The 16,977-nt window shown below is 42.8% G+C and overlaps 1 protein-coding gene across 2 annotated transcripts in view; it reads left to right on the top strand.

Moving 5' to 3' along the window:
* Window positions 1-2,717, top strand: part of LOC147617943 (chorismate mutase 2-like) — a 53,448-nt gene extending 50,731 nt beyond the window's left edge. Inside the window, exons 3-6 of one of the 2 annotated variants that reach the window (XM_086776209.1) lie at window positions 33-119; window positions 1,210-1,353; window positions 1,752-1,844; window positions 1,988-2,717. In XM_086776209.1, the coding sequence (XP_086632335.1) occupies window positions 33-119; window positions 1,210-1,353; window positions 1,752-1,844; window positions 1,988-2,218 (555 nt within the window). In that variant the 3' untranslated portion in view covers window positions 2,219-2,717. The remainder of the gene's footprint in view (window positions 1-32; window positions 120-1,209; window positions 1,354-1,751; window positions 1,845-1,987) is intronic. The other variant, XM_086776210.1, reaches the window with a different exon arrangement.
* The last annotated feature ends 14,260 nt before the right edge of the window (window positions 2,718-16,977 follow it).

The following is a 16,977-nucleotide window of genomic DNA, read 5'->3' as shown; positions in this document are numbered from 1 at the left end:
GAGATGGAGATGTGAAGGATCTTCTCTTACAGGTGCGGAGGTATCATAGTCCAGATGAGCATCCATTTTTCCCAAATGATTTACCGGAGCCACTTTTGCCTCCCCTGCAATATCCTCAGGTTTGGACAAGTGATTTTGCCCTTGTTTCAATTTAGCAGTAATGGAAACGTGATTCTTTTGAACTACTTTGAAGCACAAAGCTGAAGATATACAAAGAACAGGAAGAGAAGAAAAAGAATGCAGATGAAGACTTAGTTTTGTCAAAACGTGATTCTTTTGAACTACTTTGAAGCACAAAGCTGAAAATATACAAAGAATAGGAAGAGAGGAAAAAGAATGGCAGCTGAAGACTTGATTTTGTTAACCTGACCTGTTGTATATTACATCTTTGAATAGAAAAAGAAACCTGTCTCCCAATCTACTGAATTGGATGCCTGGACTGATTTGTGTTAATTTCTGCATATGCTACAAACTGAACTTCTTATTAACTTCTATCTGAATAGAGTGGGAAACCCTTCTCCCAAACTACTGAATTGGAACTTGTAGACTGATTTGTGTTAATTTTCATATCTGGTACTCTTTGTGGCTCGACCTTCTCTTTCTCTTGGACGCTCCCAAATGGCTTTTAGAAGATTAGAATGGAGATAGGGAGGTCCTTAACTAGCCCAACTAGTTAGCTTTTGTGGTAGTTGCATGCGTCAACTGCATTCACACATAAGGGTCAGGGTTAGGGTTTTGTGAAGGATCTGCCCGTGTTGTGAGCCTAGGCCAACTAGTTGGCTGACTTTGTGTTAGTTGTATTAACTACATTCACACAGCCTCTTTTTTCCTTTTTAGGTTAGGGCTCACAACATGGGCCGATTTCTTAAATCTTAACTACATTCACAGGTTGTAAGATCATGGCTGCTACCTTGATTCTAACCCTATTTAGTAGCCTAACCTGAATTTGTATGACTACGGATGATGCATGCGGCTACAAGTATGATGCAACATTTAAATCATAATAGAACTGAGAAAAGAGTTAACTGGCTACCGCATTATCAAGCACACTTGCATTACATGGAATAAAATCTTGCTTCTTGCTGTCACAGCTGATGTTTATGGTTATCCATAATAGCTATCATAAGATACTTTTGATTGTGAACAATTTAATATGGTGCTGCTGCTGTTGTTAGGCTGATTGTTGTAACTTCTCTTATGCTGTGCCAGATTTTGCACAAGTGTGCAGCAACAATCAATATCAATCCGTTAATATGGAAGCTTTACTTTGATGAACTTCTTCCACGTTTTGCTGCTGATGGAGATGATGGAAACTATGGTTCCACAGCCGTGTGTGATGTTTTGTGCTTGCAGGTAAGAGCATGTTTTTCCTCTTTCCTGGCTGTTTTACCACAGAGTATCCATCTATTTGTATTGCTTTTTTAAATTCAAAAAATAGAAAGAAAATCATAAAGTATGTCAACGAAGTTCTGCCATTACTTATTTTGATCAATTATTCTTGGTATATACTATAGACCCTAGCATTTCTCTACAGACAAGTTTAGTGAGGATCCTTCTAAGCTCAATCCCATAAACTTAGACATGGTCAAGCTTTGTTGGACCTAGGAAGCACATATGCTTGTGCAAGTGATCAATTGTGTAGATGTCATTAGAGAAAAATGTTGCCTCCTGGTTGCTTTTTTGACTTCGTGTCCTTTGGCTTTCAAATGTATCATGAATGAAGGATGCAAACGATGATTTGATTTTCACAGGCTCTTTCAAAGAGGATTCACTATGGAAAATTTGTTGCTGAGGCTAAATTTAGAGAATCTCCAGAGTTGTTTGAAGCCGCCATACGTGCAAAGGTGTGTTTGTATGCAATTTTTTGATGGAAATATTGTCCTCTTGTGGGTGTTTGAGAGGTTGAACCTTTAATGGGTTGGCTTGAATTATTAGTTAGGTCAGGGAAGCCTAACTGCGTGTAGAGAGCAACTGTTGTGTGTGACAGGATGAAGATGCTCTAATGCGCATTATCACTTTTGAATTAGTGGAAGAAAAGGTGCAAAAACGAGTGGAGCAGAAAGCCAGAACATATGGCCAGGAGATAGATTTTGATGGCTCTAACTCCTCTCCTCAGTTCAAGATAGAGCCATCTCAAGTTGCTCACTTGTATGGGAAATGGGTTATGCCACTCACGAAGAAGGTCCAGGTGCAATATCTTCTTCGCCGTCTTGATTGATGGGAGCCCCTTCATGGGCTTGGACACCATCCTCGTTATCAGTCACACAACCTTGTCGTATGGTGGCAAAATTATAGACAATACAAGACAACCCTCATGCATCTTAGAGTTGCCTTCTAATGGGCAATGCGACTCTAAGCAGAAACCAAAAAGTGTGATAAAGAAAAAACAGTAGTGGATGGAGACTTGATGAGAATGAGGAGGTGATGCATGGTATGTCAATGGAGTTAAGAAGCCTTTACAAAAGTGATTTACAAAACTCGATTGGTGCTCTAACTATGAGGAAGATGTCATAAAAAAGGTACTTGGCCCATTTAATCATGAAAGGTTAGATGAGTAATTTCAATGTCAAATAAACTTTTTTTCCAACCAGTGAAACTTTAAGCCCAACTGGTTTTTATTAAATTAATACATAGATTAATCGGTTTTATATCTAAAACTTCAAAAACTTGAATCCTTAAATTCAAAGCTAGGCAAAATTATGATTGGTTTTTCTCAATTTGAGCTGTGAAAATTACACTAAAGGATTTTTTTTTGACATTGGTTAGCATATACTCAACCACCATATGTGCAACTTTCATGCAGTAGCTCATAACCACCAAGCATAAGGCGGCGTTGGAAGGTTAAGTTTTAATATCTAATCCGTCACATTTGTTAGTCTTCTGCTTCCACGAAGTTCAGGTGTGAATAAGGTTGATCACGTGCACTTTCTACCCTGTGCTGGCTAGCGTTTTTCTCTCGTGAGAACACACCCTTAGTGTGTTACCAGCCATGTCAGCCCTCTAAGGGCTACTAGTATGTCGTACTCTACATGCTCATAATCCAACTGAGTACATTCCAGCTATCGCTATCGTCTCTATTGCTCTTTGAGGTCGTGTGTGTGTTTTATTTGTGAGTTTGTGCAGACCATCTTTTTTCACATCCAACATTAGGATCAGAGCTATGTTGTCTTGAAGAATGTGCCTAGGGTTTAGAGTTTGACATCGAAGCTTATAGCTCTTCGCGATCGCCAAACACTATCTCGGTGCAAGTTTCAGAGCAAGCGCTACAGAGCTCTTAATCTATTGACACTTCTGTTGCTCTCTCTCTCATTAGCGTCGCTACACGTTTTGGGTAAGATCTCGCTCTGCGTACTCTCTCAGATCTAGGGTTTCTACCTTCTGTTCTACATTGGCAACATTTCTCTTAATATTGTCGTACATTCAGGGCACACCCCCGCACTAGCACTTCACTCAACTCACATCAGAGTTTTTTAACTGATACTACTCTTGCTGCTGTTGTTCAGTCGTTCAGCTTTCTTTTGACATTGGACTTTTGTGTCCGTCAGCTTTGAATTGTCAACTTCTCAGCATTCTTCTTGAGCATTTCACTCTTGATTAGTTGATTTTTCTTTGTCAACTCATTCAACTATGTCAGTCACTTTTGCCTTAGTTGCTTCATGCATTCAATGTCTAGCTTTCAATCTTCAGCATTCAACACTTCGCTCTTCGTTTTCAGCGCATGGCTCTTCAACTTCAGTCTTTAGCACTTTGCTCTACATTCAAAAGTTTGCTTTTTTGTCTACGATTTCCTATCTTTAGCAATCAGCGCTTTGCATTCTGAATTTTGCAATTGGCTAGAGTTAATTTTTCGGCTACGGTTTTTCTTTCAGCAAATCAAATTACACGTCTACTAACTGCCATCTACTAATTTTACGTCAACTTCAGAGCTGTTGATGCCACATCATCTTCGAACTCGTTGACAACGTGCTGATTCAACGTCAGCATCCAGCTTGTTGATTCAACGTCAACTTTCGATCAGCTGAATCTGACCTGCTACCTTCCCATCTGACTTCGCACTTGTCGATTCATCAATATGTTTTTGGTAAGTTTACACATCCCTCTATGGACATTTGAAGTACCTTGACCCCCTTGCAGGTAATCCTTGTGTCAGATACACTTCAGTTTGAATATTCCTTTGATGTGCAACATGTTTGAAAACACCAATGAATTGTTCGGCATGTTGTCCGTTGAGGACAAGTTGGATGGAACCAACTATCCCATGTAGGTATATATGATGCGTCATGTTCTGGTGGCCAAGAATCTGTGGGTATATGTATCTGGTGGTGAAACCTGGCCTGCTGGGCACACATCTTCTACCAGCACGTCCTCTGGATCCACTGTTGGAACTAGTGACTCTGGTTCTAGTGGCACTGTACAACTTGCACTTATTCCTTCTATAGCAGAACAACTTAAATGGGATGCCAAAGATGCACAAGTGCATACACTTATTGTCCTCTCCTGCAAATGGCAAGTTATTCCTCACATCCGATCATGTTCCTCCACTAAGAGTGTATGGGATGTCCTTGCCTCTCTATATCAGATCCGCAAGCCCAAGTTACCTATCTTTAGAAATAGGTTTACTTGGAGCATCTAACAGAGGGTAAATCTATGGATGCATTTCTGACCCGTGTCAAGGATTTGCAGGAACAACTCATCAATATTAATGAGGCTATTTCGGATAGTTCTCTTGTCTCTACCATTCTCAATGGCCTTCTTGAATCATATCAGGGATTTGGTACCATACTCCGCCTCCTAATAAAGAGCAATTTAGAATTGTATACTTTTGATGAGTTGGTGGCTCTTCTGCTTTAGGAAGAGCAGTCAATATGCTTGCTTCCGATCAGGCATTTGCTGTCTCCCATCATGGCGAAGAAAAATTTGGGACTCCATCTCTTGCTAAGCCTAAGGGTCAAGCACCAGCCTAGTCAGATAACCTAAAATCCAAAGAAGAGCCAATTGAGAAAAGAAGAGATGCAATTACTATCGAAAACCTAGTCATGTTTTAGAAGACTGTCGGAAGCGGAAGGAGAGTGAAAAAAAGAAGCAACTGCAAGGACTTATTGCCACTACAAACGGCAATGCTGAGGAAGCCAGTTTTGCACATGATGGCTATCTCCTGACAGTAACATGCAGTGATCTGTCTACCTCTTGTTTGTCCGTGTCAGATGTTGACTCGTACTTTGATTCTGGTGCCATTAAGCACATTACTTCATGTCAGAAGTTGTTTTCTACCTTGTGTGATGCTTCGTCAGGTGGAACAGTTTTGTATGCTAACAATGCATCCTATGCCATCAAAGACATTGGCAATGTGGAATTGACTTCATGTTCTGGGGATCCTTATACTCTTGCTAACACTTGTATGTACTAGGAATCCGTAAGAATCTCATTTTTGTCTCAGCACTTGTCAAAACTAGCTTGAAGATTGAGTTTTCTGATCATTGCTGTTCCGTTCACTGCGGCAGAACTGCTTCAAATGCGCTTCTCTTATCTGGTACACTACGTAATGGCCTATGCAGGCTTGACATGTATTTAGTGTGACACTGAGCTTTGGCATGCTTGTTTTGGTCACTTAAATTTTCCATCTCTTCTGCGGTTACATCGTCAAACTATGGTTCATGAGTTGCCATCATGCAGCTCTCCCACAAGCATGTATGCGAGGGGTGTATACTGGGTGCATTCCTACTACATGCAAGCGTGCTAATAATCAACATAATCCAATTCTATGACACATCTGTGATGGAAGATTCCATCCTTATCAAGATTATATAATTATCCTACAATGAGTTAGAAAGGTGTAGATAATTTAACAAGCCTATGGGCTTATTCTTTCTAGGACACTTAGGATTGAAAGGTAAACCGTTGGTCAAAAAATTCACAATGTCTAAGCTCCACTCAAGAACTATGTTGATTTGAAATAAACATGCATCTGACAAATCATCTTCAATGCCAATTGGTGGTTCCCTCTTGAAAAATGGTCCGAAAGCACATGAGACAATCATTTCCTCACTGTAACAGTGAAAACAAATTCCATAAAAATCAGGAGCCATCTTGGATCCGTCCTATTGAGAACAAGGTTTGTTTACCAAGTAGCGTAGCCTGGCTTGATGGGGTCGATAAAGAACACAAATTTTTTCACCAACAAATAGTGTCTATACTTTTTGACTGCATAAACCATTATTAATCCCTCTCTTTCAAATGTGGTGTATTTTTTCTTAGCATCATTAAGTTGTCTACCTCTAGCAAGGAAGTCCATGGTCTGTTCTCCAAGTTATGCCAGCGCACATCCTATGGCATAAGCTAAAGCATCAATGTGGTCATGAAAAATGACATGGGATCTTGAAATAATTTTTGAAGAATAATACAAAACTCACAAATACAACAAAGACTAAACCATAGAATAGAATTTAATTTGACAAGATGAGCATAAATTGAAATGAAAACAAGAAATAGAGTAGACATCACCTTGAACACAGTATTGGGTCCAATCCCCCCCCCCCCAAGAAGTATCGGCATCCTCTCACTTCTTGGATATTTAAGTCTTTATTCATAAAAAGAGCCCACATGCCAAAAATAGTTGCATGCTTATGCATAGGCTTGCCTTTTACAAAAATAGGGGTTGCTTTAACCAAAAGCTAAGATAAATTCTTTCTATCTAAACCACTAAAGGAAAAATATATAAAGAATCCCAAGGGCTAATTCATGTGCAAAAAAATCAATAAGTCCACGCTCAAGTATAACAAAAGTGGGCGGCCAACAACGATACAAAATCTCGTAGTAGGTACTACAACCAAAATACCAAAAATGAGAAAAACTTTTCCAGTAATTGCTCATGCCATATCACCGCCATCGTGTCCTAGCCATTCGGCTTATGGGCACAAAGCTCGTCAATCCACCAACCTAAAGGTTGTCCATTCAAACATATTACACAAAGCTCTCCTTAGAAGGCCCGTGTGTCGGGCTACAGTTATTGAGCTTGAAAACCTAATAATCAAACTGTTTAGGTTTCATACTTCACTTATCTAGATTTTTATAACTCATTTACAAAAACAAAACTGTCCAACCAATTTAATTTACCAGTTGCCTTCCACCAGTGGTCCCATCTCTTCTGCAGTGTTGATGAACTCTTGTTCCCCAATGAAATGTGAGGAACCACCTTCTTGCACTAGCATTGCCATCACGATTTCTTTTGCCACACATATTTGTACATTTCTTGCCCTGACATGTATACATATATATATGTATATATGTATACATATGTTAGATATCCGTAACGCCGCTACGGGCGTTACCTCGAGAGGGGACGGCCTCTGGCTCACCACCCAGCCATAGAGGAAGAATGAGGATTGCCCCTCATCCCCCAAGCTATATAGTGTGTGGCCTGGCGTAGCCTGGCCGCCCATGACTCCGCATGGGCGTCCTCTCCCACTGAACCCCGGATATGGTCATTCGGTCTGCCGTCGGTCAAGGCATTACAGCCTACGTGACATTACCCCCCCCTTAAGAAGAGTTTTCGTCCTCGAAAACAAACTGGGAAAACCTTTTGGAAATTGCACTACGGCGTTCCCAGGTAGCTACCTCCTCATCCCTATCTGTCCATTTAACAAGTACCTCCTGGTACACTTTATGTCGGGTCTGTCTATCACGATACTGTAGAATCTTTTCAGGTTCATGTGGTATCTTTGGTGGTTCTATCAAGTCCACCAAAATCTCTGGAGAAACTGCGTTCTCTAACCCGTGAACTGATTTCTTCAGTTTACTGATATGGAAGACAGGATGGACTTGAGAACTCTCCGGTAACTCAAGTTTATATGCTACGTCCCCAATCTTCTTAAGGATTTTAAAAGGACCACAATATCTCGGAGAAAGTTTATCACACTTTCCCGTTTTCATGGTTTCTGACTGCGCAGGAACCTTGAGGAATACAAAGTCACCTTCTGCAAAGGTCACCTTTCTTTGTCCTTTATCCGCATAAGTTTTAGCGCGATCCTGAGCGCTACGAATGCTCTCACGTGCGGCTTTGAGCATATCATTCATATCTTCAAGGAAATCCTTGACAGATTGAATCTTCTCCTTTTCTAGGCCTACAGCCATTGGAGATCTCGGCTGGAATCCATACATTAACATGAATGGTGTAAATCCAGTTGCTGAGTGTTTGGAGCTGTTATAGGCAAACTCCAGTAAGGGTAAGTACTCTTCCCAATTAGATTGCTTCTTACTAACATAAGAACGCAACATATCCTCTAGAATTTGGTTAACTCTTTCAGTTTGACCATCAGACTCCGGATGATCTGCCGTACTCATACTCAGAGTAGTATCCAGCTTTTTGAAGACTTCCCTCCAAAAATGACTGTTGAACTTTCTATCTCTATCCGACACTATATCTGCGGGCAGGCCATATAGCTTGTAGAGATGTTCAATAAAGAGTTTTGCCAACTCTGGCGTTTTAACAGTTTTCTTCGTGGCAATAAACTTTGCCATTTTAGTTAACCTGTCCACTACCACCCACACCGAGTCATTCCCTCGACTCGTCTTGGGTAAACCGGTAATGAAATCCATGGAAATGCTTTCCCATTTCCCTTGAGGAATCTCCAGCGGATGGAGTAGTCCTCCAACCTTAAGACGTTCATGTTTATTGACCTGGCACTTATTGCATTTCAGCACATAAGTCTGGACGTCCTTAAACAAACTAGGCCAATAAAACTATCTTTTTACTAGTGCATAGGTCTTCTGAATCCCGGGATGACCCGCACTTGGACTATCATGACTTTCTTTAAGAATTTGGGCCCGAAAGTCACCAATAGTTGGTACACATATTCTACCCTTGTAGAGTAAGTACCCGTCGTCAATGGAGTAATTAGCATATTTCTCCCCCCGACGAAGTTTATCACTCCCCTTTGAAGCCGTGGCAGTCAAAGGTGATGAAGGGCCTACGTCAGAACTCTCCGGTTCCAAACTATACCCAGAAGACACGGCTAGTCTCTCCGGACTAACTCTCGCTTCCCTTCCCGTTGCACCTTCGGCCAGTCTCTCCGGACTAGCAATACGTGCCAACGAGGGAGGTGGTCGCGTCTGTGAAGAAGTGCGTACGCGTACAGCGCGCTAGACCTCTGTAAAAGATGGATCGTGCTCACATAAACCACGTAGGGACTCCAAGAAATCATTCTTGAAGACTGTGAAACTAAGTTCATTAATCTGTGGCATGCGACTAAGTGCATCTTGCCACCACGTTATACTTACCTTTCTGGTAACGTATCTGAAGGTCAAACTCTTGTAGAATCTCCGCCCACCGAGCTTTTCTACCCTTCAGTTCATTTTGACTTGAAAGCCATTTCAGACTTTCATGGTCCGTCCGGACCTCAAAAGTGGCACCATATAAATAGTGTCTCCACTTTTTCAGTGCATGAACTATCGCTAGTAACTCTCGCTCGTAAGCCGAGTAGTTACGCTGCGCACGATCTAACTTTTTACTTTCAAATGCAATTGGGCGTCCCCTTTGCATAAGTACGGCCCCAATGGCCTCATTACTAGCGTCTGTTTCCAAAACAAACGGCTCATTCGGATCGACAATTGTCAAAACAGGTGCAGCTGCTACGGTCACCTTGAGCTTGTCAAAGCTCGTCTGTTGGGTGTCCCCCCAACTAATGGTTTTTGTTTTTGACCGTAACTGGTCAGTCAACGGGACTGCGATCTTCGCGTAGTCCTTTACATACTGTCGGTAGAACCCCGACATGCCAAGAAAAATCTGCAGTTCCTCGAGATTCTTCGGCGCTGGCCATTTAAGAATAGCCTCTACTTTTTCTGGCTCCATCCGCGTACCATCGACGGATATAATATGGCCAAGATAGTGAATTTCTGTTTCAAAAAATTCACATTTGCTCTTCTTTGCAAATAGTTTATGCTTTCGCAACAACTCGAACACTAGACGCAAATGCTCTATGTGTTCTTTCTGTGTCTTACTGTACACAAGAATATCATCTAGGAAAACTACTACGAATTTTCCCAGATATGGACGTAAAATACTATCCATCAGCGTCATAAACGTCGCTGGAGCATTGGTTAGCCCAAATGGCATAACCAAAAACTCAAAATGCCCGAAACGGGTCCTAAATGCTGTCTTCGCAACATCTTCTGCTTTTATTCTAACCTGATGATACCCAGATCTCAGGTCTATTTTTGTGAAGTATCTCAATCCATAGAGTTGATCAAACAACTCATCCATGCGTGGCATCGGATATTTGTTCTTAATCGTTATCTGATTAAGAGCCCTATAGTCTATGCACATCCGCATAGATCCGTCTTTCTTCTTTACCAGAAGAATAGGCGATGCCCACGGACTTGAACTAGGCCGAATAAAGCCTTTGTTCAAATATTCCGTTAATTGTTTTTCCACCTCCTGTGCTTCGGAGTGGCTTAATCTATAAGCAGGTTTGCTTATAGGTTTTGATCCTGGCATAACTTCGATGCCATGGTCTACTTCCCTAGATGGTGGTAAACCATCTGGTAAATCATCAGGAAAAACATCCTGAAATTCCTCTAATAAATTCGTTAAAGTATCTACGTACTTTTTCTTTAATGTCTCATTCACCTTGGATTTTTTCTTGTTTGAATCACATGCATGCCAAACAGGGTTTTCAAACAGTGGGTCTTGTCCAAGGTTATTTTGTTTTTCTTGTTTGTCTACGCAAACATCATTTATCGTTTCATCTACGGAAACAAAATTCAAAAGAGGGTAACAAGCATATACCTCTGCTATCTGGTCTCTGCGGACCGCTGTACACAACTCCATGGAGGAAATAAGTGGTGTGGCAGGGACAGTACGGTCGCCCTGCAGGGTGATGACTCTACCTCCATGCTCAAAACATAGCGTGTTATGTAAGTAATTCCGAGCTAGACTAGGGCCCAAGCCATACAGCCACTCCCTGCCTAGATATACGTCTGCTCTGGCTAAGTGCATGACCTGAAAGTCAAGCGGAGCCTTGTAGTCCTGCATAGATAATGGGACCCCCAATACTACGGTATTCCATACCGTTTTGTCATATCCGTTGGCTAGGCCAACAGTATATTCATGATCACTCCGGGTCTGAGTCAACCCCAACTTCTTGACTAACGAATAGTTCAAGAAGTTGTGGCTAGCTCCATCATCAATAAAAACTGTGACTCTACGGCCACCTATGGTGCCATACATGCGCACCATGTCATGCGGACCTACAGTAGGCTGCCACATCGCTGGTGTCACTGAACAAGCGTGATGCTCATCACAATGACACACTGTCACCTCTCTGAACTCTGCGGAACTGAGAGGGAGTCTCTGCACTGTATGCAACTGCCTAGAAGATTTACCATCTTTTTTGGGCTCGTTGCCACTCGTGCTTGCTTTAGGCTTTGGACACTCAGCCTTCGTGTGTCCTACTTCATTGCAATTAAAGCAGCGATTTTCCTTTCGCGCTTTAATATATTGCTCTTTCTTTTGGTTTTCGGGGTCTCTTTTTTTTCTGGATGGTCGCTGTCTTTTAGACCAATGACCACCCTGTCCTTCTTGGTCCGTCCTATCCCCTTGTTTGTCACTGCGGAACCCTTTTCTTTTGAGGCTTGACCTCCTCTTTTCACTACCCTCGGCCCTGCTAGAACTACCACGCGCACTACGGCGCTTGATGTCATCGAATATCTGTGCATATTGAATTGCCTCTGCTAAGTCTTTAGGCTGTAGGGGTTCTACGTACTCAAGGTAATCATCTTTGAGGCCTCTCTTAAAGCCCCGCAATGTTTGGAATGCATCGATTGGAATGCATCGATTCCTTTTAACTTGAGTACTATCTCCCTGTAGTTTGAGATGTACTGAGTTAGGGATTTGTTCTCCATCGAGCACTTGTCCCATAACTCCCAGCTTCTCTCTGCCTCATTAACAGGCAAAAATTCTTTTCGAAACATTGTTTCAAATTCCGTCCAAGTGGCAGGGCGAGTTGTCAGACTCATCCACCACTTGTACGCTTTACCGGTTAAAGAGAGGCTAGCCTCTACGGGCTGTATATGGCTAGGCTGAAGTCGCAGCGCGTGCAAATCTGACCACTTTGCTAGAAACATATTGACTGAGTCCTTGTTTCTCTCCTTTTCCTCGCCACCAAAACTAGGCGGCTTTAAGTCTTTTAACAACGACGAAGCTGTCGCTACGGACGGCCCCGCAGGCGCATCGGCCTGTACTCCTGCAACCACTGGCGAGGCTACGCTCACCCGTGCTGTAGGAGCTCGGCTACCACGAGGAGTCGGAGTACTAGTCGAGGCAGCTGTCAGTGCATCTAACCGTGTGGAGATGCTCTGTAACATCGTGACTAAATCAGCCTGGACTTTACCCATAGTGTTCAATTTGGCATTAAGATATTTAAACAGTCCACTAGAGAGCTCCGTCTCTGTCAGGACATCAGCAGGGTCCAGTAGGTCATAGTCATCGTCGTCATAATCCAAGAGGTCCTCCTCGGTCCCCTCGGCGACATCAGTGTTCATGTCCTCTGGCTCATCGGCCAGAAAGGGGTCATCAGCCAATGCGGCCGCTGCGGGCTCGCTAGGTCCTAAGACATGGTCAATAGACGAGGAGGGCGCTGGCGGATCACGAGTGATCGATAAGCGCGCTCCGGACCGAACAACGGTCGGGCGTGTACGGCTTGACAATTCGGTCGGGGTCAAACCCGCGACCGAGGACAAGAGACTGGAAAAACCTAGAGAAGTAGAAGGCGGTGGGGACACACTACGCCTAGCAGACATTTTAATTCTTGCAAAAAAATAATGCGAGAACTCGGAAATTACTAAAAAAAAACGCTAATAAAAATGAGCAATGGTGGAGAAAGAATAATAGTCACCCCCCTTTACGGTCGCCTGTCGATTTGTTACGTTGCGAGCCTCTACAAGGACGCTTCCGGGATGCTCCGATCCACGAGAAAATGCCTGCAACTCATAACAAAAATTAACCCCGGAAACACTTATCCCTTTCCGGGATTATTTTTTTTTTGCGGGGATGATTCTCCTCCCCAGCCGAGAGAGAGGGTTTCTTGAATTTTTCATTTTTAATTTTTTTCAAATTGAATAATGAAAAATATATATATATATATATAAAAAGAAATGGTTTTTCTTTTCTTTTTTTTTTCTTTTCCTTTTTTTTTTTTGGTTGTCTCTGGCTGCTGGTGGGCGTCTGGCGTGTGCTGGGCGTTGTGGCCGGTTGTGTGGTGGCCGCTGTCGTTGGCTGGCCGGCGCCGCCGCCGCTGGCCGCCCATGGCTGGCCTGGCTGGCTGGCCGCCGCCGCCGCCGCTGGCCGCCTCCTCCTCCCCACATGGCGGCGAAAAGACTTTTGCATGACCTCACACTCAATGCGGTGCTCCTGCGCCTCCCCCCCCTCTACACACGTCGGGGGAAATGCTCTTTGTCCCACACACACAAAATTTCAGCGTCAACGCTGCCAGAAAAACAACAGCAGCAATGCATGACGAAAGGGCTGGCTGGTCTCCCCCCCCCCCACCCCACGCGTGCATGGGTTTCGCCGCCCAGCCATTCAACGCAGTCAACACAGTTTTGCGCAGCATTTGTAGCTATCAACGCAGAAAACAAAAAGAATTTTGCGTAGCATTTGTAGCTATCAACGCAGAAAACAAAAAGAAAACAAAAAATAATTTTTGCTTACCTGCGATGCTCTTCTATGTGTGACGGGGAGAGAGAATGAGAGAGAGAGAGAAAGAGTTCTTCCCTTCAAGAGTCTTGGCCCTCCTTCCTCCACACATTCCCTTGTGGAGATAAGGGTGAGGAGATTGTGGATGAAAACCACCGAGTGGGCTCCGGTCCCCCGTTCGCGCGCGGACTCTTACGATCCCTTCGAACCATGCTCTGATACCAGTGTTAGATATCCGTAACGCCGCTACGGGCGTTACCTCGAGAGGGGACGGCCTCTGGCTCACCACCCAGCCATAGAGGAAGAATGAGGATTGCCCCTCATCCCCCAAGCTATATAGTGTGTGGCCTGCCGTCCACACTAGCCTAGCCGCCCATGACTCCGCATGGGCGTCCTCTCCCACTGAACCCCGGATATGGTCATCCGGTCTGCCGTCGATCAAGGCATTACAGCCTACGTGACAACATATATACATATATACACAAAACTACTCACCTTCGTTTCCAAGGTTTTGTGTATCTTTGAGGATGAGGAGCCTCTATCGAGGTGGATTTGGTAGAGTACCAGTATAGTCAATTAGAAGTTAACTAGTTTAATTCATAATGAGTTTACAGTCATTATTAATGAGTGTAGAGTATTGGTATATCATTTAGAAGTTAACGATTTTAATCAATAGTGAGTCTACACTCGAGCTCAATTGATGATGAGTCTGCACTCATTGCTCTTGATTTCCCCTTGGGCTTTTGCCTCCATTAATCTTCTTGGGTAAGCATGCTAAAAAGGCTTTCTTAATTTACCTTATCCTCTCAATTGCCTCTTCAGTTTTTTGCATCTATTAATCTTCTAAGGTATCCATGGTAGTGAACTCATGCTAAGAGTCTTGCTACCTTATCCTCTGTGCTCTTCTACTTAATAACTACATGCCTTTTAAGGGTTAAAATCTCAATGCATACACTATTCACACTAAAGTCATCTACTCAAGTAGGCTTTCTATATCGGTGATAAAAATTGCTAATCTTGATTTTAATGTTGTGATATATATATATATATGTACACGTGGCTCACCACGTGTACTACCCCTACACGGGTAGTACACGTGGCCATGCCACGCGTATGGGCATTACACATGGCATGTGCCATGTGTAATGCTGAAATGCAGGCACTACATGTGGCACAAACTTATTGGTGCCATGTGTAATGCCCAACTGCATTACACGTGGCATGTGTCATGTGTAATTCCCGAACGCAAGAACTACATGTGGCACGAACTGATTGGTGCCATGTGTAATGCCCAACTACAACACATGGCACAAACTGATTGGTGCCATGTGTAATGTCCAAAGTTGGGCATTACACATGGCACCAATCAGTTTGTGCCACGTGTAGTGCCTACGTTTGGACATTACACATGGCACACACCACATGTAATGCCCAAACAGGGCCATTAAATGTGGCATTGACATGGTTCTACTTTGCTGACATGTTAACACCACGTTGCTACCACGTGTATTGCTCGAGTTTGGGCATTACATGTGACGGGCCATTAGAGATCCTTCTAACTACTTCTTAAAGGTGCTGAGCACTCCACCCCTCATGCTATAAACTTGCTCTCTCATTCCCTACTCATGCTCTCTCTCCCTCAAATAATTCCTCAAATTCCCCTCTCTCTCCCTCACACTCCCCTCATGCCTTAGACACCCCTCATGCCCTCATGCCTTAGACACCCCTCACGCCCTCACGAATCTCTCTCCCTCTAATTGCTCTAGTCTCACACATGCCCCCTCAAATCGCTCTCTCCCCTCACTCTTGTTATCTCAAACCCTCACATCCCTAAACAAAATGCCTCCTCAGATGCGTTTATAATCCAAGGGCTTTACCAAAAATCCATACAAGATTGCAGTATTGCAGGATGTGGGAATGTCACAAGTTGCCACATCAAGCGAGGTAACCAATACATCTAGATTACAGTTGGGTGTGAGGTCTGCTCGTGCAACGCCCACCAACAATCATGTTGCCAGCAGTGGTGCCATGATTGTTGGAGAAGAGGAGTCCATAAAGGAGAGTTTCGGCCAAGTGGTTGATTGACACATCTCCACGAATTGGGTGGAGGATCACTTGGTTAAAAATCATCACTCCCTTCCTAGAGTGCCTCTATGTCACCTCCTTGCAAACCTTGCAATCCGTATAAATGAGGATTGCATCAAAGGGTTGATTAAAAGCTTGGAAGAGAGCACATACCAGTTGACAATGGCAACGCTCAGTCTCTGAGGGTTTCCCTATTCCATTCGATAGTCGAAGTGTAGTTCGTCATGACCTATCATTGTCCACAGAGTTTGACACGATACTAGAGCAGACCTATCATTGTCCACAGAGTTTGACACGATACTAGTGTCACGGGATCCTTTTTGTACTTCTTGAAGAGATAATTAAAAACTCATAAAATATATCAAAATCTAAAACAAAAGACTTGAATTGAAATTGAGATCAAATAACATAGCATAACACAAGGCAAAGGAAATTAAAATAACATCACCATCAAAGGTAAAGGTTAGAGAATACCACACAGTAACCAAGATTGGGTGCAATCTCCCCCCTCAAGCATGTAGCTCCACTCCCACGACTTGAGTATTTAGAGAATTTTATTCATAAAAACAGTCCAAGGAGCTAAGAATAGATGAGCGTACAAATTGGGCTTGCTTTTATGACTTTTGGGGTATTGCTTTACATATTCTTAATCATATCAAAATCCCTAAGCTTTGTACAAATTTAAACCTTTGCCAAAATGTAATTGCTAATGGGCCTTGTTACATAAAATAACTATGTGCACATTTGCACATATATTAATCTTGTGCTCACTTGCACATTCCATTAAGTTGAATCCTGCACAAATTAAATTAAACATATTTTTATACAATTATTAATTCATAAAAAATATGATAAAAATATATACATGTAACAGTCCTCCCATTTGAGGAAGCAACTGTCCTCAGTTGCATAAGAAAAATGCTGAGAGAATAAGATTGTTGATATCATAACCTGCAAGGTAAACTCAGAGGTCTGAAAATGGCTCAAAGGCACAAAGGCATGGCTCAAAGGTTCTTATAGACATGGAATACCAATCAAGAAAACTCGTGTGACACCAAAATTGGTGACTGTCACACTGATTATCAAATCAAAATAACATGTATAAAAAGTTAATACAAAAGAAAAATGATCATCATCTTTACACCATGGCACGATCCACCAGCCATACGACACCTCAATCGGTACCCTCGTATAGTGCGACA

The sequence above is a fragment of the Cibotium barometz genome, chromosome 36, assembly GCF_041138505.1.
Source record: "Cibotium barometz isolate CiBa-2024 chromosome 36, ASM4113850v1, whole genome shotgun sequence".
NCBI classification, from domain to species: domain Eukaryota; kingdom Viridiplantae; phylum Streptophyta; class Polypodiopsida; order Cyatheales; family Cibotiaceae; genus Cibotium; species Cibotium barometz.
Note: the sequence above shows the minus strand (reverse complement) of the source record. Positions and strands in the feature narration are given on the sequence as shown.